General features: G+C 33.7%; 1 protein-coding gene across 2 annotated transcripts; it reads left to right on the plus strand.

The window, feature by feature from the left end:
• Window positions 1–5,479: 5,479 nt before the first annotated feature.
• Window positions 5,480–25,709, plus strand: LOC106055750 (ras-related C3 botulinum toxin substrate 1-like). Of its 2 annotated transcripts, none has more exons than XM_013212173.2 (6): window positions 5,480–5,612; window positions 8,471–8,646; window positions 9,556–9,670; window positions 13,213–13,330; window positions 14,123–14,283; window positions 19,906–25,709. In XM_013212173.2, exons 2-6 carry the CDS (start codon window positions 8,522–8,524, stop codon window positions 19,981–19,983), a joined length of 597 nt encoding a protein of 198 aa, XP_013067627.1. In that variant the 5' UTR covers window positions 5,480–5,612; window positions 8,471–8,521; the 3' UTR covers window positions 19,984–25,709. The 2 variants fall into 2 exon arrangements, with proteins under 2 accessions (XP_013067627.1, XP_013067628.1); XM_013212174.2 differs by having other exon boundaries at window positions 5,487–5,588.
• Window positions 25,710–27,157: the final 1,448 nt, after the last annotated feature.

A 27,157-nucleotide genomic window follows, 5' to 3' on the forward strand; every position in this document is an offset into this window, starting at 1 on the left:
CATTTTTCAGTCTTGTCTTTTCTTTTTTATTATTTCGAATGTTTCATTTTACTTATATTATAAAAAAAATCTTTTTTTTTTTCCTGCATTCAAAATGTCTTGTAGCAATCACTACAATAAAAAAAAAATTAAGGGAGGTAATAGCTTTTTTTAAAATTTCAACACAAATCACACAGTGAAGCTGAAGCATGTCGACATTTATTGATGTAAACAGTTGACAAAACCCAAACAAAGACTTTGCTGGTTACCTCCCATCTCTTTCACCCAAGCACTCTACTTCATTGTCTCCCATTCCGATTCCATTTCTTACCTCCTCTTGGTTTTCTTCTCGCTCCATACTTGTTTGTTCTCATTTTAAAAGCTCCTTTCTCTGATCAAATTGAAACTTTGCACAATTATTATTTTTAAAGAAAAAAAAAGATTAATTAATTATCGGTAAGGAAATAATTCAGTTTGATGTGCAAAAAGGGAAATTAATCTTACAGTACCGTAAGCTGTAAATGTGCAGTTATTTCCCTTATAAAACCTTGTTAATGTTATTCAATAAGTATTTTAATATTTCGCTTCTTTTTTTCTGATTATTATATGTGTGACTTTGTTTACTGACTATTTTAAATATCTTACACGTTAAAATATCTTCAACATTTAAGTACAACAAAGTCAACAAATTCAAACCCCGGTATATGCTGCTATCAACTCGCATGAACATGGGAGACGCCTGCAAACACTCATGTCTTCAACGTGCACCGTTCCTTTTTCATTGGGCCTTAGCCTTAGATAGTTCTTAGATCTCTATGTGCTGCACTTGTTTCCATTAATTTGATTTACGGTAAGCCATTTAGAATTTAGCCAAGACTAACACGTGGTCCATATCAGAATAAGCCAAGCCAAAGAGAAAAATAAATGAAGGCGGGGCCGAATTTAGAAATCTCTGGAAAAAAAATAGGTCACGGAAATATTTTTTTTAGATCCAAACAGGTTTTAAAATAGATATCTATAAAATATTTTCCTGTGATCCCCCCTTCTCTTACTTGGTGGAAGTCAACTTGTTTGGTTGATTTTCTTAAACTCCTACAAGCCGCCTAGAAATTTAAAAGTTAAATCTATTGTCATGATCTAGATCTATAAATGTCGATCAATATTTCATCATTTTAGGTCCTACCGGGATAAAAAAAAAAGGCAATGTTAGTTGGGAAAAAAATAGAAAGGAGTTTTTTTAAAAAACATAACCAGATAAAATGTATTCTACCCTTCTACCTGTATCCCACGTGACATTTTCAAATCTTGACAAGCCAGGAAATCGTTAAATTAGGCATTCAAAGCCTACACCAGCCTTCTCCTTCTCTATCTCCGCGCGTGCAGGTCAGAGTACGCAACGTGTCGGTACGTTTGATTTCTAGGTGAAACGCAACTTATGGTCGTTATCAAAACGTAACGGTGTAACCGGCAGCGAGGCAGCGTGTGTGTGTGTGTGAGAGAGAGAGAGAGATGTTGATGATGGACAAGATAGTATTTATCATAAGACTTTAGACATGAACAAAAAGATGACGTACTTATTCTGTTGTGACATCCTTTTATTTCTACTTTTCATTCAAATCTACGATGTTACAACTAAAAGAGAACTGTGACTTATGTCAGCAGTCTATTAAAAGTCGTGAATGAGTTCAAAGGTGTATCTGACGCAGACCACAGTCGCTGTCGGGCAGTGGCGTGGCTATGGAACTTGAAAATCCCCCCTCCCGAGCCCCCACTTGTTTCCCAAAAGAGTTATTTTTTGCATTAAATATTACGCCACCATCTTATGTCATGATGTCGAATATCAAAATGCAAGGCTTCCTCTAGAGGTCAAGCCCCCCCCCCCCCACCCCCACCCCAGGGGCCCAAATGATGGCAAATTTCTAGCTACGCTACTGCAGTCGGGCTCCGAGGCATTGGGAGCGAATGAAGGGTTACCAGAAATGTCCTCCTTTAAAAAGGTCGTGTCATCCGTCCGGTAGGCATTGGCCTAAAATGTGAAAATGTCCAACTTTTACTCTCTTGATGACTGAAATTGCAAATTTTCCACAAATTAAATTCACCTCTTTATATCTTCCGGTTTAGACACACAAACTCACGTTTAAATAAATCTAGAAAAACAAATGTATTGCCCTTCTTACAGTTCATAAAGGAATGGTTCGGTTGTGTGATCAGTTTTGCAACTTGAAATCATTTGCTAGACAGAAAGTCTGTACACGTGTAATCTAGCTGTTACTCAAAATCCGAGAATTTTGTTCTTTTGATAAAGCGAAGACCTCACTGAACAAGAGAAAGGAGGGGACACTTCATTGAATTAGTCTGAAGTATTATTCACATAAAAATATCACTTCGTCCGAGTCTTAATATAGCAGTGTTTCCCAAACTGTGCTCCTCAGAACCCTAGTGTTTCGAGACCTTAATAGGTGTTCCACGAACTGCTGGAATAATTAACAAGTAGGCCACCACGAGAAGTGAAGTGTTCCTCTGAATCATCAGAATGTGCGTAGTGTTTTATTAAGGAAAAATTTACAATTGATTTTTTTTTTATCAGAGGAGGTGATGTGGTCATTATTGTTTGTAAGGAGAGGTGATGTGATCAGTATTGTTTGTAACGGGGGGGGTGATGTGATCAGTATTGTTTGTAACAGGGGGGGGTGATGTGATCAGTATTGTTTGTAAAAGGGGGGGGTGATGTGATCAGTATTGTTTGTAAAAGGGGGGGGGTGATGTGATCAGTATTGTTTGTAACAGGGGGGGTGATGTGATCAGTATTGTTTGTAAAAGGGTGGGGGGGTGATGTGATCAGTATTGTTTGTAAAAGGGGGCGGGTGATGTGATCAGTATTGTTTGTAAAAAGGGGGGGGGTGATGTGATCAGTATTGTTTGTAAGGGGAGGTGATGTGATCAGTATTGTTTGTAACAGGGGGGGTGATGTGATCAGTATTGTTTGTAACAGGGGGGGGGGTGATGTGATCAGTATTGTTTGTAACAGGGGGGGGGGTGATGTGATCAGTATTGTTTGTAAATTGTTTTACACGTGTCGAATGTTCCTTTAGATTCTGAAGAGAATTACATCGGTGACCTTCGAGACCGACGAACGACAGTCCAGCGCGCACACCGCACGACCGGGCAGCCATATACGCAACACGCATGCATCATCAAGCTGCACCCCTAAACAGACGCTTCATATGGCGATACTTGGACATGGAGTTGAACTACCAGGAAACATCTAATAACATTCACATCTCACCGAAGTCTAGGGAAGTCGCCTACAATACTTCAGTGAGAGAAGTGCTAGCTGAACCGGAAACCAGAACTACAGGCGGCCATGGAGACTAAGCTTATATAAAGCTTTACAAAGATTATATCAACTCACTCTGTCTTTTTCTCCCACTTCCCATTCTCGGATCAAGTTGAAATTTAGCATAATTTTTCATAGTCGATGACAATACACGAATCAATTAAAAAATTAATTAATTAGTTAATCATTTAGTAGTGATTGATTAATTTTGTTTTATATAGAAGAAAGAAAGATAAAACCCCGTAAATTTGAGATAAATAGCAGTAGGCTAGCTACTGAGCGGTCCCTACCCTTAGATAAATAGCAGTAGGCCTACTTAGCGGTCCCTACCCTTAGATAAGCTTTGTTTTTAAAAGTATCATTTTTTGAGCTACTGAGTCTGATAAACAACGATCTTAACAAATGTGCTTTCAAAACTTTTGTCTCCTGTGAAGTTAATGTAAGACATTCAATCAGGACTTTGTTGTTTTTTTTTTGTTGTTGTTGTTTTTGTTGTCCTGAGACTGTTAGGACAATTTATACAGGGTCCTATTATTGTGGCGAATAATATCTGTCTGTGGCATTTTACGTCTCGTGAGACGATCTTTTCCCTTTGCAACTTCTTGTGTGACTAAAGAGGCCAATCCTTGATACACAGCTGCGATCACAGGTTGGGCATATAAAATCACCAGGCGCCATTGCATTTTCACCCTTCTTTCTGCTTCTGTTGTGTATGACATCTGCAATCTGTGACCCTTCCTTTATGCTCTCTCTCCATGTGGATCTGTCCAGTGCCACCTCTTCCAAGTTGCCAGTGTCGATTTTGAAGAGCTTCATGTCGCGTTTGCATACATCCGTATAACGTAAAAGTGGGCGACCAGCGGCTCTCCTGCCTTCAATTAGATCGCCATACAGGATGTCCTGTGGAAGTCGACCTACTGGCATTCTACGAACGTGGCCAAGCCAGCCAAGGCGTCTGCTGCTGATAACAGAGCGGATGTCCTGGCATCCTGCTCTATGTAGCACTTCCTCATTTGTTATCTTATCTTGCCACCTTATTTTAAAAATCCGCCTTAGGCATCGGAGGTGGAAGACATTCAGCTTTTTTTCCTGCCATGAGTAGGTTGACCATGTTTCACTTCCGTACAGCAAGGTGCTCAACACACAGGTCCGGTAGACTAGGGCTTTAGTACTGCTAGTCAGCAATATGTTGTCCCAGACTCTTTTCTGCAACCGTGACATGGTGGCCATTGCCTTGGCTATCCTGTTGTTTATGTCTTTATCCAGTAGAGTGTTGTTGGATATGATGGAGCCAAGGTAACAAAAGTGATCAACAACTTCTAGTGGTTGGCCATTAATGCTTACTTGAGGTGCAGTGTTTGTGTTTTGGACAAGTATCTTAGTCTTGCTTTGACTGATGTTTAAGCCGAACTTCTGGCAAGCAGCAGATAGTTTGTCAACCATGGACTGTAGCTGAATATCAGAATCAGCCACAATAGCTGCATCATCAGCATACAGGAGTTCCCTGACGAGTAGCTTCCTAACCTTGGTTTTTGCCCGCAGCGAATAATAATAATTCAGAGTATATAAAGATTCTATTATTGTGAAAAAAAAACTCATTCAGAATATATAGAGATGCGGCATGTGGCTGGGAATCCTAGTAGGCCTAAGTTATACATTGTTGAACCAATGGCATTGCGATGACTTTTCAAATTACTTAAGTTTGATGACCTCGTTCTTGTTTACCCCATGATGAACGTGTGTACTTTATTATTATGTCTTAAGTGTTCTTTTCTTGGAAAAGTCATCTCACATTAGATAGTCCTACAGGCTTAATTAGGGTTCAGTCACTCACGTCAGCTCAATTTATCCGAAAAAAAAAAAGGGGGGGGGGAGGCATATTTCGTATTTCTGAACCGGGGACCTATATGTTTTTTTTTCCTTAAATTAAAAAAAATGTTATTATAAAATATATGTAGAATCTATATCTAATAGTCAAGATCTATATATAGAGATCTAGCCTATAATCGTAAAAAATATAGATCTATTCTACATCTGTTGAAGTAGTCTTGTAATGAAAGTGTTTTTCGACACTAGTCTAGATTCTAACTAGCTTTCAATGAGATAAAGCTAGAAGGGAGATCATCCTTCCAGAGCTGAAAAAATCATTTTGATTGGCCAGTATATTTAGTCAGTGATGGTGAATAATATGGCAGCCATGTAGAAGGCCGGGTTTATGTAGGAACTGCCAAAAGAAGTACAAATATCTTCTATGAAATACCACAAATAAATGGTCGTGTTTACTTTTTTGTTAACAGTAAGATTCTAAATTACATATAATGTATTTGTTTAAGTGCTGGATCCAGTAGTATGATTTCAATAGGACAGACATTAACAGAAATCGCGAAGTATCTTTTTTTTTTTAATCACCTCCAAACAACACTTTCGTACATTCTTTTTTCGCTGTTTTGACTGACTCATCAACTCTTATGATTACTCTTATCTTACATTTTTAACATTAATAATAATACAAATGTCAATGTATTTATTTAGATCTAGATTCTAAATCCAATAAAGATTTACTAGATTTAATCAAGATTCTATAAAATTAATAATAATAATAAATATCTCTTGACTCATCTCAGAGATTCTTGTTATAAAGAATAAACTAAGTTACTAAAGTCTCTTATTTCTATTCTAATTAGTAATTCTTAGAATTCTACACTCATTACACTGTATACAGTCTGTACACTTATTACACTGACAGACTGACTCTACTCGGTCTACTGACTGTAGAAATCTAGATTCTAGATATCTACCTCATACTCAGATTTTTTATGTAAACTACATAGATCTATATGTACAGACTTACAATATTTGTTATCTAGATTCTAGATCAGATTCAGACTATATCTCTAATTACTCACAGTCACAACTCCTCAAAATTGAAAAAATACTCAGACTCAATAGTTATAGATCTAGACTTATTCAAATAATAGTCTAAAGTCTAGTCTCTAAATTTAGAATCTAGAGTAGACTTGATCTAGATTCTACATCATACATGTCTACATAATTTAATAGTACATACAGGCTTACAATCTTTCTAATCTAGATCAGATTAATAGTCTCTAGATAGATTTACTCTAGTCTCTAGAATAGTCTAGATCTAGATTCTAGATTATCTACTTATAAATGACTTACCTTTAGTCTATAGTATGATATTATATTACAGTTACACTGACAGACACAGCTCCTCAAGATTTGACAATCTAGCTAATCTAGAGCTGTACATTATAGTCTAGATCTAGTAATTTATAACTTACCTAGACTAGATCTAGACTAGAGATCTCTCTAGATTTTAAGATATATATAAATATATATAAATATAGATCTAATTATAAAATACTTTCATCACCTTTTCCTATCCCTTAGTCTGTTGGACCATTGGGATACCATGCAAAATTTCCACCGTATTTCTGCATTCCTCTCTGTCTTTTGCTTTAGAACTTCTTTCAATGGCAGGCCCATTGCTTTCTCTGTCTGCCTCTTCTTTTTCCTGGTACTGTTTCCTTAAGGAAGGTCTTTGCGTGCCCTGAAGATCTTGTAATATGGTCATTGATTTTTAGCTTGCATTTTAAGTTAGCAGGTCATCATGGGGTCCAATGGCTGAAGTAACCCTGTTTCTAATCTCTTGATTTGTGATGCAGTCTTTGAATGTGATACCTAGGATCCTTCTGTAGCATCTCAATTCCATTGCTAGGATCCTCCTCTCTAGCTCTGCAGTCAGCGTCCAAGACACACAAGCATATATATCAAAATGTGGCCATGACCAGGGAGCGCATCCATCTGATAATGGTGCCGAGGGCTAAGCCTTTGTCTTTTTATATTATTTTAAGTTTTGAAAGGGTTGCTATGGACTGTGCTATTCAGGCCAGTAGTTTAGGTTTCGTTCCCTCGTCTGAGCTCCGAGGTATTTGGTTATTGGTCTTAATTTGTTGCTTCCTTTTTGGCATTTATTTGCAAACCATATGCTCCGGAAGTCTTGTCAATGCTCATCACCAAGTCAGCTAGTTCTTCTTCTGTCCCTGCTAGGCCATCAATGTCATCTGTGAAGCGCAAGTTAGTAATTCTTCTTCCTCCAATGCTTACAGTACCTTACCTCGTGAGGGCTATGAAGGTACTCTAAAATATTAGAGTAACTAGATCAGTAAGTCTATCATCTCTACTCTAGCATTGTAGATCTAGAGTAATCTAGATTCTAGAACTATTTAAAAGTATATTAGTAGTGTGTGTGAAACTGTGTGAAGTTAAATATCTTTATTATCCATTGGAAATTTGTCTTACATTACTTACATTTGTGCATTACACCAAACAAAACATTATAACCAGATCTATAGAAAACCAAAATATACATTCACACCTGACTCTCAAAATTTACATGTGTGTGAGTCTAGTGTGAATATATACTTGATCTCATGACATATCTTCAGGCTAAGACAACAAGAATAAGATCTCTAGAGATAGATTAGATTATTCATAATTAGTTATAAGATGATAGATTGTATTCTTCTTGCTTCAAATCTTGAGACTCCGAGACTCACAGCTTTACGCAATGAGGAGCGATCTAGTGCTTCCCAGCTGTGAATGTTGATATCGCATTCCTTGAAGGAGCTCTTGAGAGTGTTTTTGTAGCGCTTGTATCGGCCTCCTGGGAGCGCTTTCCTACACACAACTCCCGTACAGAAGTCACTTGGGAAAGTGATTGTCTGGCATGCGTACCACATCGAAGTTGGGACCTTTTTACTGTCGCATTGATGTTGTGAATGTTGGACAGCTTTAATATTTCTGTGTCTGGTATGCGGTCGGACCAACAACTTATGGATACTCCTTAGACGGCGTAGGTGGAAGGAGTTTAGCTTTTTGGTGTGGCTGGAATATAGGGTCCAGGACTCTGATGCACAGTGACAGGAGAACTACAGCTTTGTGGATATGCAGAGTCCTCCCCGTTGCCACACTTCTTCTTGAAGTCTGCCAAAAGCAGCACTGGCACGAGCAAAACGGAAGTCAACCTCATCATCTAGGTTGGCGTTTGTTGATATGGTGCTTCCCTATTTTCACAGTAAAGTTTTTTTTTAATTTTATACAATTTTTATCAATATATTTTTTTGTTTACAGATTGACTTCCTATCTTCATACTGAGGGCTGTAATTTATTTCATTTATTCAAATGACGGACATGGCCCAGGGTCGCCCAATTAAATGTGTTGTTGTTGGTGATGGCACAGTGGGTAAAACATGTATGTTGATATCATATACAACTGACAGTTTTCCTGGAGAATATGTTCCCACTGTGTATGTTATAATTTTGATTAAATTTTTAGTTATTTTTTTTAATCTAAACATCTTAGAAATGCTTCATACTTAACTATAAAATATCTTCTTTCTATAAAGTTTATTTGCTTATTTTAATGTCAAATATAATGCTGATATTTAGCTATGACTTCAAAATTAATTGGTGCCCCCTTTTTTCCTTACATAATGAACTCAATCAGGTTTATTTTATCCACCATCTGATTGTACAGACCAGTCGTTAGTTATGATATTTAGCTTTCTTAGGGGCACAAAATTCAAAGTTACATCTTTTTCTTGGACTTCACTTCTGCATTCTAAGTATCTGGTGCCAACAGTGGTTAATTAGTTGGCATCATTTCTAGTGTCCAAACCATCGTAATGTTAATTTTCATGAATTGTTTGATTAGAAGAGAAATGACAGTCCTGGTGTAATTGTTCTCTGTTCATTGACATATTGTTTTTCTGTATATTTAACACTGTTAAAGGGGGAATCCACCAACCAGGTCTTTGTTTCAGAACTTGTTTTCAGATGCATTTGGTAGCTTATTACAATATGTACTTTTGGTCCTATGGCATAGATCTATAGCTATAATTATAAAATAGCCAAGCAAAATGATTGTTTAGAGATAGGTTCCATATTTGGTCTGGAAACTGCAAGCATATCTCTGCCGCGATTTTTTTTTTTTTTTTTGAAGAGAGCTATTTAGTATTCTATTTAGTATTCTACACAATGTCTCTTATTGTTATTATTGTCCACCTTAAAAATATGATTCCAAATCTAAAATATTGTTAAACAAAAGAAATAGAAATTAAATTAGAAGTCAGCAATTTAAGTCAATATTAATTTCTTTCTAAATCTTTATTTGTATCTACTTTGAAATATATCACATTTGTACATTGTGATTCCAGATTTGATAATTATACAGCCAACATGATGGTGGATGGTGTTCCAGTCAGTCTAGGTTTGTGGGACACAGCAGGACAAGAAGATTATGATAGACTTAGGCCCCTTAGCTATCCACAGGTATTTTGAATGCTTATATAGTTTATGACTGCATCTAAGATAACAAAAGACAAAATAATTGTCATGTACATATTTAGACATGAGTAAAATAGTTTGAAGCTTTAGTGCTCTGGAGCAGTTATTTAACCCAATAGCTCCTATTTCCGGTTAACCCTTCAAGTGCTCAGCTATTTTACAGAGAGTGCATTAAAAAGTGGGATTGAAATTCTTGTGTTTACAAACTTTGGATACCCACTTGCTTATTTTTCTTTTAGAAGCTAAACTATGCATTGTAGCCTATCAGACCTATACATTTTTGAAAAGCTAATTGAATAAAGAATTTAATTAAGTCCAGACAATTAACAATAAAAAAAAATATTTAAAAAATAATACAAACCATTTTTTTTTATAGCATAATAAAAATTTAATCTGTGAGGAAAAAACTTGAAGAAAAAAAAACACATTTAGAAAATGTTAAGACAAAAATATATACACACATATATATAAAAGTTGTAAAAGTAGAAAGAATAATAATTTACAACTGTTTGTGATATTTAGCAAAACACTCGGGACATAGTCCAACTTTGAATCCAGTGCACTCCCATCCAGTTCTGACACGAGTTGGATGACCAGCAACACACTGTACGTTTGATAAAATCATGTCCATCAAGTGGATGACCTGCTACTGTCTGGGTTTGTGGGGTTGGACCCATTCTTGCAGCCTCCATCTCTACTCTAGTGCGTTTTCTACGTATCACTTTTTGGGGTACAAAGTTTGATGTCATGCTCTCTAGTGCAGACACGATCAAATTGTACCTTGAATGCTTTGGTCTGTCAGATATATTGCTATGATATATAATGTAGCTGTTTAGAATAGCTTTTCCAAATAAGGAAAAAAACAACTTTATTTGTTCATTTCAAGCTTCGGCGCTCAGCCATATACATATAAAGTTTTTTGTCGCACAAGTCAACACCAACCATGGCCTGGTTATAAGCATGAGTCACAGCAGGTCTTGTTACAGGTTGTTTCCTGGTATCAATAAGACCAGCTTTACTAGCAGTAGATAGCAAGATCAGCTTTCTGCTATTATCCTGGTAAGCCAAGCAAAGCAGATTACCTTTTCTGGCTGCGATGAGTTCCTTGTTTTTCAATTTAGTTTTAGCACAAAGATCTGGTAGTCCTTTTCTGTTAGATCTAACAGTTCCTGTAGCTGTAGTGTTTTCAGTAAAAAGTTCTTCCAATAATTCAATGGAGGTAAAAAAAATTGTCTATCCCTAAGTGGTGTCCTCTGTTTAACAGACCTGCTGCAGTCATAAGCCTAATAATAAGCTTGTGTGTGTAAGACCTGCCATTGCCGATTCTTCTTCCTTGACTGCCCTCATATATTTCAAACTGGCAAAGATAGCCATTAGCACTGTCTGATACACACAACTTAATGCCAAATCTAGCATGTCTCTTGTTTGGCATAAACTGGGGGATATGAGGGGTTTTCCCTTTAAACCCAATCATGCTTTTGTCAATGTTGACGTTTTGAGTGGGGTGGTAAAAGTATTGAAATTTAGCATTGAAATTCTTTATCAGTTCCTGGACCTTTAAAAGCTTGTAACCAAGATCATTTCTATCTGGTAACAGAGTGTTGTCTGCAAAATGTAGAAATTTTAAAATGATCTGATAGCGATCTCGGTTCATGTGGACAGGGAACCAAGGTGTTTCGTGGCTCAGATTACATGAATCCCAATATGCATTATAATTGAGCTTTTTATTTAATCCTGTGTTCATTGTTACTCCTAAACTCTTCCTTTGAGATAGGTGTCCATTTGTGGACACGAGATCTTGGTGTGGTTTCCAGGTTTTCATGGTTGTCGTCAATGAATTGCCTGGGGTATTTATTGGTTTTATTGACAACCACAGGCTTTGTATCTGGAGCTGGTGCATGTTGTGGGCTGTAAATAAAACTGGCCTGGGACCACAATCATGAGCATCAACAGGTCTCCATTCTTCAGCAGAGGGTGTAAAAGATTCTGCCTCATCTGATTCTGAGAAAAAAAAATTATCATAAGATATAGATCTAGACTAATTATACTTAAATTATTATGTTACAGATAGACCTAGATCTAGATAGATCTATCTATTAGATCTAATATTAGTAATATGACTAATATTTTAAATTAAAGCTTACTAATTTTCAAATATTGATCTAGATCTAATAATGTAAACAAACACTTTGAGGTGCCACGCCCTTTTAGTTACTTTTTTTCACCCCTTAAAAAAATAATCTATGGATAAAAACATTTGTTAAAAAAAAAAAAAAGATGGCTACACGTGAAGGCTAGATTTAGATCTAATAATCTGTATAATTTGCACTTGCCAGATAAATCTTCATTTAAATCAGAAGCCCTAAACTCCTCGTCAGGTTGTCTTTATTCAGATTTGGAAAATCAACAAAAAAGTATAGAATGAAATTAACTTAGCGTCTTTCGCAAATTACAAGTCGGAAGTGAAGGAAGTAAACGGATATGTATGGTTTTGCAACTAATTACAGAGAAACTACGAAAGAAATGACCATATATACTCGAAGCCACGATCGTGGCCTCACACATTTTGAGGGTTAAGAAAAACCACAGGCCCTAAGCAAAGAGGGATAACCCCAAATTTAAAAATCTTAAAAAATATTTATTTAAAAAAAAAATGAAATTTAAGAACTAATACATATAAACAAACAAACAATTTTAAAAAATAGAACGATATGTCTAGTTTAAAAAAAATATATACTTTTAATACCATAAGAATATAAAAAAGCTTCAAAAATATTTTCACATGTGGGGGCTTATATACTGGGGCTATAGGCCTGTACGTTGTAAAAATTATTTAAGCAATAAAAATTTTCCTGGTTTTATTAAAAATAGAATCGGTAATCTCCAAAATGATTTCTAATCATGCTTGTAATGAGACTAGAAGAAATCTTCATTATAAAAAGATTAAAGCAAGTATATTGAATAGGGGATTTCAGAAACATTCTACAACACTTAAGGACAAAAACAGGAAAACGTTTCCAACTGCAGAAAGAGCTAATGGGTTAATATACACAAATTAAATGTTAATTTACAAAACATGCTATACATAACACATCCATTAGAAAAAGGATTGCCCTGATCTCAGTGGATTGATTGAGCCCACTGAATGAAGCCACCCAAAATTAAGTTACCTGGAGTGAAGTTATAGTTCCTATCCTCTGGTACCTTTGATCACCACCAACTAAAACATATGAAATGTTAACAAATAAAGTAGATTTTAGTTAATTTGACCAGCCACCTCTTTAATCCTTAAATCTTAAAGTACCTAAATAATTCATATTATACAGCTGTATCCTGTTATTAGGACTATCCTTTTTAATGTGGTCAGATTAACTGTATTTGACTAAATTATTATAATAGGCAGTGAACATGTGTTAACACATTTATTGGCTGTAAACAAATTATTATTCAAAATGTATTTAAAAAAAAAAGATGCTAAAACCTTTTCTTTTGGCTATAGTTGCTAACATTTTTTTTGTGTTCCACAGACTGATGTATTCCTCATATGTTTTAGTGTTGTGAGTCCGTCATCCTATGAAAATGTATTAACTAAATGGAATCCTGAAATTAAACACCATTGTCCAGAAGCTCCTGTTATAGTTGTAGGTAAGGCTATGTTGTTTCAGCAAATTTCCCACTTTCCAGAAATCAATCTACAACAAAGAAAAATCTACAGCTAGGACACTTTAGTACATACATGGATTTGATTGATTTGCACACATTTGTCTGCATAGAAATCATACTCTAAGCTATCTTTATACCCCATTGAAAGCTAACAAAAACTCTCTCTTGCTTCATGTCAACTATAAATTAATGGTCATGTTCTAATAAAATTAACACTTCTGGTATTTAGTTTCACTACAACTAGGTTTATTATTAGTGATTCATTTCTAAAAATAAGCTTGTTCTCTCTAAGTGTAACTTGGGTTTGTTGTAAGAAATTTCTAGAAAGCTTAATTTTGAATATAAAAGTAACTAGTTAGACATTTAGAATATGCCAAAGTTCATTAAGAGCTAGTAGACCACAAGTAAATATCCACTTAAGTCACACCATTTGTACAATTTGTTTTACTTATTTTTCTGAGGTTTTTAAATTGACAATAAGTAAGTATTTTTTGAATCCATAGGATTAGTCTTTTTTTTTTTTTTTATGAATAGAATGTCTGTTATTTATAACTAGTTTACAAAATGAACTTAAATAGTTGTGTGTGTAAAAAAAATTTTAGTTGTTGAAGCAGAGGTCATATCTTTACTGCATATAATTTCATCACACATTCAAACTTGTAGACTTAAATAGAAACACAATAAATTAAAATGGTAATTAGGGATAATTCAACTATTGTTAATAACTTGTTACAAGCTTTAGCATCTATTACATGGATATCTATTTCTTTACAGGAACCAAAATTGACCTGAGGGAAAATAAAGAAACTATAGGAAGCTTGACAGCTCAAGGACTGAATCCTGTGAAGAGAGAACAGGGGATTAAGCTGGCTAACAAAATTAGAGGTGTCAAGTACATGGAGTGCTCTGCTCTTACTCAAAGGGGACTAAAACAGGTTAGGATAAAATTCTGATTCTTTTGGGTTTGGCAAATCCCATATCAGTCTCTTTGCAAGTTGAAAAAAAAACTTGCTAAATCTTTTAACCTTGGTTAGGCCAATAATAGAATATGCCTCCTCCATTTGGGACCCCTCAACTCAAGAAAACATTAAGAAACTGGAACAGACACAAAATGGAGCAGTGAGATTCATAACAAACGAATATTCACATTTGACTAGAGTAACACCTTTAGTAAAATCACTAAATTTAGAAAGCCTTCAGGACAGAAGACTCAAAAGTAAAGTAGAAATCTATATTATAAAGTAGAATGTGTGGTGTATGTATGTATGTTACTTATAGACATCAAAACTGCTTGACCAATCTTGATAAAACTAGGCAGGAATGTTCCTTGGGTACCAACTTAGACCGTAGTGTATGTATTGTAGCCCCAAAACAAACTTAAGACCCTCAAAAAAAATAAAGTTGTCCGACTCTATTACATCTATAGTATTTTATGGATCTAGGCCATGTCTACAATGTTGACATGAGAAAAGATAGAAAGGATTTAGACCTAGATCTAATTTTAAGAAATACACTTTGCGCAGATAGTTTTTTACCTTGACACATGAAAATACAAAAGAAGATCCATTGATTTCATTATATAATAAAATTAACCTTCAATTTTGTGTTTCAAAAGCATTTTTTACATAAATTAGTTCCTGACATCTGTGACTACAGATTTCCTGACGAACATTCTTTCATTAGACAATACCGTAATGAATCGCGTACTAAAAATTAATTCATTTAATTGTTTACTTTATAATCCCATCCCTAGATCTAAAACTCTAATTCAACTCTAAGATGATAAAACTTCTCTTTGCACAGATAGTTTTATACTTAAACACATAAATATATTAATTAAAGTCCATTCATTTCATATTTTGATCAAATAAACATTCAAATTTGGTTTTCTAAAGCTACATTCGTTTACGAAAGCTGCGAAGCCGAGTTGAGATAGGCCTAGATCTATATTCATTCATGAATCACGTACTAAAAATTATTTCGTTTAATTGTTCACTTTATAATCCCATCCCTAGATCTAAAACTCTAATCCAACTCTAAGATGATAAAACTTCTCTTCGCACAGATAGTTTTATACTTTAACACATAAATATATTAATTAAAGTCCATTCATTTCATATTTTGATCAAATAAACATTCAAATTTGGTTTTCTAAAGCTACATTCGTTTACGAAAGCTGCGAAGCCGAGTTGAGATAGGCCTAGATCTATATTCATTCATGAATCGCGTACTAAAAATTATTTCGTTTAATTGTTTGTTTTATAATCCCATCCCTAGATCTAAAACTCTAATCCAACTCTAAGATGATAAAACTTCTCTTTTCGCAGATAGTTTTATACTTTAACACATAAATATATTAATTAAAGTCCATTCATTTCATATTTTGATCTAATAAACATTCAAATTAGGTTTTCTAAAGCTACATTCGTTTACGAAAGCTGCGAAGCCGAGTTGAGATAGGCCTAGATCTATATTCATTCATGAATCGCGTACTAAAAATTATTTCGTTTAATTGTTCACTTTATAATCCCATTTATTTAACAAAGCTATCGCTCTTTTCGTTTTTAATAGATAAGAATGTATCGACTTCGCGTAAACCATTTTCGCAAAACTAATTTTATTTTCGTAGCGAAAGAGAAATAACGTGAAAGGATCATTAGCTACTGTTACGTTTTCATATTGGATGAGACTCTTTAGACATGTAAACGACAAAATCACAGTTTATAAATACTTTAATCTTTATTAACACTGAAAACACTTTCTTGTTCATAGTCCTCCATTTCGGTTCTTCTTTCCTTTCAACACGCAATCGCACCATTTCACATTCACACTAAGATGCGCACGTAACACCCCCCCTGTTTAACAAGTTCGATGCACATCGAACGTCCAAAATACAAATCACTGAATATATTATCAGACTATTCCAAGTTAAAACAAATCGGTAACATATAAAACCATAATGTAATAACTACACAAAATCAAACACAATGTCATGTTAATACCAATACAATTCCAACATGAAATAACAATTATATTCATCACAATAATAACTGTTATTATGAGCAATTGAAACCACTTCTGTTAACATATATCTATAAGTAATCATATTTTTATTAATACAACTCCCCACTCATAATCGTATGCCTGTACAAAACACCATCATTCCAGTCGCAATCAAATAGTTAACAAACAAAGTCTATCTTGCTCCATGCATATTGTAACAACAATATTCAATTCATTACACATATATTTATTCATTGTAGAATAGAACAATAATTAATGTCCATCATTCCCACCTTTTCTAATCCTATCTATATAATTCTAACATTATTGACATGCCATCCTTTCCGCTTCCCTCCTTTGCAATGATGTCCCATTGTGATCCTACTACCTAATGATCTAGCTGTACTGTTTTCTAGGCTGCTAATATCCCTCTCTTTTCTCGTATACGCCTCTTCACTATTGTACCTTGAATCCTTAATTCTAATTAATTGTTGACACTGTCTTCTAATATGCCCCCTTCTCCCACAATTAAAGCATAAGATGTATGAACTTGTACGTCTATATGTGGGTTTAAATCGCTTTCCCTGTACCACTGATTGCCTTACTTTACTTTGATTTGGACCCATTCCTATTGCATTGCTTTCTACCTTATCTGTTAATTCTTTCTTCTCGTGCTCTCTGCTACCCATGTCATCTGATGTATGAGATCTTATGTCTTCTTCCACATCCCCATTTCTACCTCGCGTAGACTTTATCCCATAATATTTCTTCCAATTCTCAATCTCCCTTACTGAACATATTTTCACCCCATGGATATTCCCAATAATTAAATCTATCTCACCCTGATCTACAACACAAGCTTCCACTGTCCCCTTAACATACGGTGTGTCTATACTAACTTTAGCAATCGGTAATTGTACAATATTCCCATTAAACATAACACACTTCCTAGATTCGCCTGTATATTCATGGTCTTCCACTAAATTCTTATTCACTCCAATAATAGTGCTCCCAGTATCCCTGATGGTCTTGGCTGCCTTGTTCCCTACGAATGTATGAAAAATCTCCAATGTTCCACTATCAGATGACAATGATAAGCCTTGCTCTATTCTACCTTTCTCCCAGTCCTTTCTTTCCTGTCTGTTTCCTTGATATCTTCCGTTGCGGCTATCATTTTGTCTTTCATATGTACCACTTCTATACTGTCTCTCCTGTGTCTCCCTTGTTCTGTGAGAGTTATTCTGTGTCTCCCATGTTCTGTTAAAGGCAACTATTTCTTCTATATCACTGCCTCTAGATAATTTCTTCTCGGGATGTGCCACTTTATAAGCCCTTATCAGTCTTACTATGTCTTCTATGGATTTCGGTTTCCTCTCCAACAGAAATATTTTTAATTCCTCCTGACACTCGTACATCACTTTGTCCAGCATGAGAAATGTCTTAAGACTGTCAAAGGTTTTTTCTACCTCAGCGGTTTCTATCCAGTTATCGAAATGGCTGCTCATTTTGTCCAAGAAGGTCTGCGGGTCATCCTCTGGTTCTATCTCACAATTAACAAACTGTTGGCGATAGAAAGCTTCTGTTTTCCCGAAAGTTCGAAGTAGTTGTTCTTTCACAATGCTGTAGTTACTCTGGTTCATACATATTTTTGAAGGCACCTCCGCTGTAAATGATCTTGACAATAAGAATGTCCATTTGTCTTCAGGGTACTCCAGTTCTCTCATTTCTATTTCGAACTTCTTCAAAAAAATGTCTATGTCCATTTTGTCTTCGTTGAATATCAAACCTTTATATTTTGCCAGTTTATTCCCTGTAGATTCACTCTTTCTTTTATCATTCTCTTTTCCTTGGTCTGTTTTTAACCTTTTCTCTGCTGTCTCTTTTTCAAATGCTAATCTTTCTCTTTCAATGGCGACCAATTCATTTTTCTTTTCCCTTTCAATTGCTACTATCTCCTTATCCTTTTCTCTTTCTCTTTTGTCCTCCTTATCTAATCTCTCCTTTTCTTTGTCTCTTTCCATCGCTAATCTCTCCTTTTCTTTTTCCCTTTCTCTTTTGTCCTCCTTATCTAATCTCTCCTTTTCTTTGTCTCTTTCCATCGCTAATCTCTCCTTTTCTTTTTCTCTTTCCATCGCTAATCTCTCCTTTTCTTTTTCTCTTTCCATCGCTAATCTCTCCCTCTCCATCAACCTTTCTTGTACGTATTTTCTTAGTTCTGCCCCTTCAAGCTCCAACAACCTTCCCTCTTCCTTCAACGCTGCTACCTCAGCCCTGTCCGCCATAGTCTATTTCTAATAATATCGAATCGAATGTTCTCCTGTCTCTAGATCTAGATTTTACTATCTCTACTGTCTGCTGACAGGAGATCCCCTGTGAATAGAGGGATACGTGGGTTACCTTGTTACGTTTTCATATTGGATGAGACTCTTTAGACATGTAAACGACAAAATCACAGTTTATAAATACTTTAATCTTTATTAACACTGAAAACACTTTCTTGTTCAAAGTCCTCCATTTCGGTTCTTCTTTCCTTTCAACACGCAATCGCACCATTTCACATTCACACTAAGATGCGCACGTAACAGCTACGTTTAACATACATCTAAATCCAATCCACTAGATTATTCAAAAGCAAATGTTTTAATTTAAAAAAAAATGGATTTAAGCCTATTAGCTATTTTTACATTGACACATTCGCTTTACTTATTACATTATTATTTCGTTTAATTGTTTACAAAACACTCTCAGTGACTATATCGAAAGTAATGCGCAAATAAAGACCCACGGGTCGCGGGTAACGTATGTCTAGTTATACATAAAACACTGAACCATAATCTTCAAATACAAAAACACAATTTAATAAAATACTCTGAAAGACACAAAGATAAAGGCACATTCCTCGTCCCATATGCTAGGACAAATTTGTACAAATACTCCTTCTTCCCTAGTGCTATTAGAGCATGGAATGGGTTGCCTGAGCTAGCCAGGAAAACCAGTGACTTGGCAGAATTTAAGTCATTGGCTAATATGCATGACTCGTAGGACGTAATCATCTTCTTTTTTGAAGTAACGTCTGTATTATATAAGATATCTTAACTTAATAATTTTCTCATTTAGGGGATCTATATCTAGAATCTAGAGAATTAGATCTATATTATAGTAGATTTAGATCTACAGTGATTCTGGTCAGTCTAGATAAAATGTCTGGATCTAGTCTGATCTAGATATACAACAATTCTTGAATGTGAATAATCTTGACTAGAACTATAGTCTATAAGATCTTGATTAGATGATATGCTGATAGATGTAGATCTAGATTAGATATTGACAATGAATGACAGAATGGTAACATTGACTTCAAAAAAAATCTTTTAGTCTAGAATACTCTAGATCTAGAAACATAGCATTTTCTGATAAACACCTACATTATTTGATCCAAAAAAATCTAAAGATAGTTTTCAAATCTTAATATTAATTATTTTTTCATTCTTTTTTATTCTTATATAATTTCTGAAAAAAACAACACCAAAAAACCAATGTTCCCTTGTCTGCAGGTATTTGATGAAGCTGTGCGTGCTGTACTACAGCCTCAACCAATCAGAAGAAAACAACACAAGTGTGTCATGCTGTGATGAGCTGGTCCCCCGTGTAACTAAAGTCTGCATGTTTTATATACGTGTATGCTTGAGTGAGTGTGTGTTGGAGAAGAATAACAAGAGAATATGACATGTGTGTGAAGCAGTGTGTGAGCTAGTTTTAAGTTTATTACTATTTGACTGCATCCCCCCCCCCCAACACCTAGGTACACCTTATTATCAAATTGCATATTAGTGAATATAATTACTCTGCATAAAGGCTTATAATAACATGTTTATTCATTGTGTATCTCGTTTTATTTTTATTCATGATCAGGAAATCCTGTTATTGCGCTTGTATACATTTTATTTATTACATTTTAACGAAATGGTTTCTGTAGTGCCCAAGTGTATAGCAACAAAATTTTTTGTCCAGAAATTCTTGATAATCAGAGAGAAAAAAAGAAAGAAAACTTGATATTCCAATGCCCTAAAAAAGAAAGCGCTTTGAAAGGCGTTTAAATTGTAAGATGTATAAAATTAATTATCTTCTGAAAACTAGAATGATGTAAAAGCTCAAAAGCAGAAACACATATTTAAATATTGGAAATATCAACCCAAAATCAAAAACAATCCTCTTAGTAGCTTATTTACATTTTTTTATGATCGCCATCTTGATTCGTAATAATTGAACAGATAACATTTTTTTTATAGTTTTCATTAAATTTATAAGTATTGGCACTTGAGTTTGTGGGGGGAAGATTTTTTTAAACCAAACATATCTGTCAACTTCCAGTTATAATCTGGTGACATTATCCACACTAGCCCTACTACATTGTGGTTATAATTTGGAAAGTGTGATTTTTTATCCTGAAATTTTTACTTTGTCCAAAATTATTCAAAGATCTTGAGCTTGATCTGCATAATTTTTTTTATTTGTATCATTTTGGAGAGGAAACAAACATATATTTTTGTTTTTGTGTTAACTTTATAACAATGGGCCTTTGTATGCTACAGGCTTTAACTGTCATTTTATTGTGTTAAAAAGTCTATATTCTTCCTCATTATCCCATAATTAGTAGTGACATTTTAATTATTTTGTTTTTTGTTTAACCCATTATTATTGACTTCATTGATCAACTCTATCATGTTTTAGTGCATTATCAAATTTGAGTGTTTCATGCCTAACCTTACTTGTCATTCAATTCTTATCAGATCAAAAGAAAACAAAAATGGGGAGGGGTATTTCTAAGTATCAGAATAGTTCATACTACAAAGTTCTCTAGCATTTTTTTAGTTTTGTTTTTGCTATTTTTGCTATATTCAAGGGCAAAAGACAAAATGCATAGAGATGTATTTTTTCTGTATAAAAGCAAAAAAATTGCCTTAACACAGAATGCTTGTTGAATTATTCTTTCTGATTATACTCCCTGTTTCTCCCTCCTCCACTTTGATTTTCTAGACCAGCATTTAGCACCATGTACTCTCAAGCCTTTCATCCTAGTGCATTGGAAATCTAGATCTGTTCATAAAATATCCATAGTCATCAGTTGGTTCATTGCTGCTAGAAGTAACACTATTCTACTGTGTTAGGTTCACTGTGAGCTGCCAATCATTTCAGTATTTAATCAGAAATCTAGCTGAACACTTATCTAATCACACTGTGTTGAGGTCTTTAAGCTAAACTGATCCAATACCTTGGCATGTGACTAGGAAGTTTGTATTATTTGTACTCTTTGTGTCCATGTACATTTGCAGTGTTTGACTTGTGCAGTGCCATTTAGCCAGCCCTCCATAATGAATGCTTTGTATTTTTTGTTTAATTAAACTTAGCATTTGTTTATTTCAAGCTGTAAATCTTACTGAACTCTGTACAATGTGGTACTATAGAGAAAGTTGATAGAAGTAATACTTGTGCACAAACGTGGCTGTACATTGGCATACTACAGAAAGCATAGCCACTTATTTAATTCCCTTATAAATTCTTGAACTTTGTCCTCATAATTTGGTCTGCCTTTCAAACAAACCTGTATTCCAAGAACACTGACATGCTGTCGAGGTTATGTTATAAATTTCACTTTTACTTTTGAAAAGTTTAATTGTGGCAATCCCATGTTCTAAAATTGACAGATACTTTACAATGTTTATAGTTGATAGTGAATAACAGGTGAATGTATTTTGTTCAAATTTAGTTAACCCTTGATCTTTTAGTAAATATTGAACAAAAAAAAAAAGAAATTATATGCAATATCCTTGGGTAGCTCAGAAGACTTGAAGATCATTTTGGGTGCTAATTGACTTGACATAATTGAGTTAAAATAGTTTTTGATGAGGATGTCACATTGATGCCCTGGAGTAATTAATGGGTTACTGACATGCTTCCCTATTTGAAATAAATTAAAACCTTTCCTTCGTTTATTTTTTTTTAATTAATTAAAAACATCGTCCCTTGTATGACATACTTAAAATGCTCAATATTTTCTATTGGTGAACAACTTATTCGCAAGTTCTATTTTTTTTTTCCTCTTGTAATTATGTACAGTTGTTTCTGGTGGTTTTTTTTTTTTTTTTGTTGTTTTTTTTTTGTTTGTATGTGAATCTTTTTCTGAAACTGAAATAATCACATTGAAGAAAGATAAACCCAATTCTGTGTAATTCAATTAATTAATTTTTTTTAAAATTAGTTTTGAAGTGGAAAAAAAATAATTTTCTTGATCTTTAATGCTAGATTGTCAGGAATGAATAATTGAAATTACTCTCTATTTTTTTATCTGTAGTTATAATATTAATAAGATGATGTAGATGTTCTTGGACTAAAAATGTGGTTACGCAATGAATCATTTGTACTACCTTTATCAGAGATCATATGTCAGCTGTATTTGTGCAATATTTCAGTGCAATTGCCTGTTGTTTTTAATGTTTATGTCTGCTGTCCCATCTATTTTGACATTTTATTGGGGGAGTTGTTTTTTTTCTTTTTGTGTTATACAATAAGTTCTTTTATGTCTCAGTACTTGAACAGTATTTTAGAAAGTTAGAAAAATATTGCTAGTGTATGGCTAGAAGAGACATCAAGCCTTTTAGTGAACAGAAGGAAACAATTACTTTGGACTTAATGATGAATGTTAGAGGTTCTAGTGAGCATTGCATATGTCCTGAGAATTGAAAGTTTTCTTTATTTGTAGATTTTTATCTTTTCTTTTTAGCCAGTCAGTCAATGTTTATTTTTAACCTGAAAAATGTTAATATTGGATTGAGAATCTTTTACCTCTTGTTTGAAAAAAAAAACAAATCTTCATATAGCCAACTTATTTTTGAAGCAGGTCAGTAAGAAGTTTACAATTGTTATGTTGTATCTAGTCTTTTTTTTTTTTTTTTTTTTTTTTTTTTTTACATTTCTGAATTTGTATTGTTAGACCTATTTTTCAGCAATCACAGTTTTTGTATATGCCAGTTTTTGTCTATGTGAATGACACATATTTATTCTGAATTGCCCTTAATTTGGTTACATCTATCTGGTTTGTAGTAGCATCGGTTGTAATATTGTTTTACCTGGTCCTAATGCTGTTAGACAAAGAGTCTAGTTGTTTTTTAAAGATATGTAATGCATTTAAATAGAAAAAAAAAGTGTAACCAGTCATTCTTGTTTTAGTACCAGTTAGAGACTTGAATGTATTGAAGGGAAATTGGATTATACTAGTTAACCAGTTGTAGGATGTGAGAATAAAAGTAATATCAAATTGCACCATCAAATAATAAAAAAAAACAAAGCCAAGAGTAAACATATTTTATAGAGGCATTGGCAGTAAAACTTTAAAAAAAAATTGGTCTTACTTGTAAGTTTGCTGAAGTAATTAGTCCTGTACTTGTAGACTTTTGGCATTTGTACAAAACTGGTGTTTCATTCATTTTAGGTCATTTATAGAGCATTTATATTTAGTCAGGCAGAAAAGTATATATTTTTTTTGCACTTTAAATAGCTATATTCAATATAATTTGTGTATGAAGGGTGAGGAAAGTAAAAATTAGCTTTTTTTTTTTATTAGTAAGTTATTAAAATTTTATTTCCTAATTCTTCTACTGTCCTTCAGAAAATTAGAACTGTATGCTAGTAAAACTTCATTCATTTTAAGGCTCTGCTTATGTCATCAGTTCATTGTCCATGGGATTAAGCAGAATGCCTGTACATTAAAATAAAAAGTGCATTTTAGTTCTCTTTGTGCTTGAACTGAATCATACATTGTGAAATTCAATTGGCCCTAATAGACCTTTTATACGCATGAGCATTATCTCTCAGTTAAGCTACAAATTGAATATTCTGAGATCCACATGGACTTCACCTGGTTAGCTGTGGCCATTTTTTTTTCCTTTGTCAGTCTTATCATCCAAATAATAATGCTGTAATGATTAGTCTGACAAATTAGTAGCAATGATGTTCTCAGGGTAAAAAAAAAAAAGAACGCTTTTTTTTTTACTTTCTAAATTATGTCTAGCTATTTAATGATTTTCTAGTCCTATCTAAAATTTTGACCAGTACATGCTAACATCAGCAGTGCTGATATCATTTAATTCTATCTGTATTGAATGCATGTTTTAAATTTCATCCTAAATGCAAGTATTTGCTTTCTTAAAGTTCAACGTTTTTATTATTTTTAACCTCTACTGAAGGTTGTGATTTTTTTTTTATTTGAAGACATCTGAACTTTGTACTCTTATTTTTTTAAAAATACTGAAAGGATATTTCCTAGGCTAAAACTGATTTATGGAAATATCAACCTAGTTCATCTTAATTTATATAAGCATGTCTTATTTCTTTTATACAGATTATTAATTTTTAATTCATGTGTTCCTATGGTAGACTGTTAGACTAATTGCATTTTTTTTTTTAAAAAAGCAATGTTTTTTTTATATAGATTACAATTTTCACCTTTGAACCAATTGTTCTAATGATTGAATCATGTTGGGAAAGGAAGAATTATTTATAGAAATATATTGACGCTAATTTTTTTTACAAGGAAAAAACAAGAGAAAGAGAAAACAAAAAACTTTTACTTTATTTTCAAATCTGTTGATGTTTGTTAAATACTATGTATCTATCTTCTTATTGGCTGATATTTTGTGTACAATTTGTGTTGCTTGTAAGATGACTAGAATTCCCATATCAAAATATTACAATCTGCATCAAAATTATGAAAGAATGACTACATTTAATTTTTTATATACATGTATTGCATTCAAGTACTTACTGGTAACTGTATTTGTGAATATAAAATATTTTTGTCAGGATAACGTTGACTAGAAAATAGTATCAACAAACATAAACAATATTTATTTCCATAGTTAACAGGGATAGTTCTCTAGTTCTTGATAGCAATAATACTGTCTCGACAGGTCTCTTTTTACCTGTGTATTTGCACAAAAGTAAAAAAAAAATGTCTTTTTGTTTGTAACCAACTTGACTGCTCTGTTGATGATAAATGTTACAAGTGTCAAATTGCAGCTTTTAATGTCAGCTTTTAGAAATGTTTTTGCCTGTTCTCCCCCGGCCCAGTTATGTTTCTCTGCATTTATTTGTTTGAATCATTCTGGTGTACAGCCAATACACATGTACGTGTTGTGTGCAACATAAGCCTGCATACATTTATATAACTTTTTTTTTTTTTGGTTTCATTGTACACAGCAAATTTGATGTCTTTTGTCTGTTACCATTTATGACTGTCAACAAAGTAGTCCTGTACATGTACTTATCATTCTATCAAACATTAAACTTTTGCCATTAAGTTTCTCTGTCTTACCTTGTAGATCTGTTGAGTTGAAGTTTTATTTTTATTTACAGTACCAGACTAAATGTTCACAGCACAAATTCTGAATCTTTTCTGCCTTGATGAATTATAGTAATGTGAAAGGCAAAGGTTCATGTCATTCAGATAGTTTGTGCCAAGATAAAATTAAAAACAAGAAAAATAAAAAAAAAATACTTAAAAAAAACAGCTTATATTAAGCATAATTGTATCAAATAGTTTGGATCAGTCATGTAATTAAATTTGTAATAGATGTAGGCAATAAATAATAATTCTGTGCAATTGGAAATATTTTTACCAATTAGCACAATTTCATGCTTAGCTTTCTCAGGGTCTGTTGAGAAAAGGGGTGGGGAAGACCATGGTATCTGGGTGAATGTTACTGTGATCAATTTTAAATGAAAAAAAAATTATAACTTGAATTCGAACTCGAGCCAATACACTAACCACTGTGCCAGTGAAGTGCTTATGAAAAAAATGTTTTATAGTTATCTATTATTAGTTTCACTGGCCTAACTCTACACTATAAAGGGGACTAATTCAACTTATATCACATCAGTCAGTACAATTTCTTTCCCTTGTTCGATACCAAACAAAATAATTAATTACCAATAGAGAATTAACTAATTGACAGAGTTGCCTACAAGTACATATCTTGTGTATTTTGTACACAAATGGACATGTAAATATGAGAGTATGGTTTATCATCTACAAATGCACATTTCCCCCTCAAAAGCCAAAAAAAAACAATTTGTTGCTAATCAAATATGTAGAAATCCTAAATTCAAAGAACGAAATCAGAGACATTCAAGGTTGAGTGTGTTGGCAAAAGAAAAGCATTAAATTCTTGATTCTTTGTGCCCTCCTGTTTATTTTATAAAACATTCATGCCTCAGAAACCAGAATAAATAGCTATCTTACAACAGCCAGGGTTATGTCAGAAAAAATCTTTAAAATTTTTGTCATAAGTCATTGTAGATGCCAAAGCTTTCATTGCGGACTCTGCAAAGAATGGTCTGAAAGAAGAAAATCTGAACTCTTTCAAAATGGGATTTAATTTTTCCAAAGTCTGCATACCTTGTAAAGAAATAGCTAATGCATAATACTACTTTATTAAAATTAGGTGCAACTGATCCACCCAAGCAAACCATTTCATCTTATTTAAGTCTTATTTCACTTCTAACAAAAATTCCCATTCTTTAAAAAAATATTCTCTTGGTTCTATTGCAGAATGCCAGAATCAGGCATTATGATCATAAAATCATTGCCAAGTGACAAGAACTCATCATTCTAACATATTCTAGAAAAGTTTTAAAGTGTAAATATTTTGATAAATGTACAAAATGTCTTATATAACTTTATGCTGTGTTAATTTTTAGGATTGCTGCATTTCATATATGTTACGTTCTTGAATGATTTCAGTCTTTCCT

Source organism: Biomphalaria glabrata, chromosome 15 (assembly GCF_947242115.1).
Source record: "Biomphalaria glabrata chromosome 15, xgBioGlab47.1, whole genome shotgun sequence".
Taxonomy (NCBI): Eukaryota; Metazoa; Mollusca; class Gastropoda; family Planorbidae; genus Biomphalaria; species Biomphalaria glabrata.

Excerpts from the sequence above, each read along its gene's own strand:
- LOC106055750 (XM_013212173.2), top strand. The coding sequence starts at position 8,522 with ATGACGGACATGGCCCAGGGTCGCCCAATTAAATGTGTTGTTGTTGGT. Across the intron at positions 13,331-14,122 it reads AGCTCCTGTTATAGTTGTAG|GAACCAAAATTGACCTGAGG; the intron begins GTAAGGCTATGT and ends ATTTCTTTACAG. Across the intron at positions 14,284-19,905 it reads CTCAAAGGGGACTAAAACAG|GTATTTGATGAAGCTGTGCG; the intron begins GTTAGGATAAAA and ends CCTTGTCTGCAG.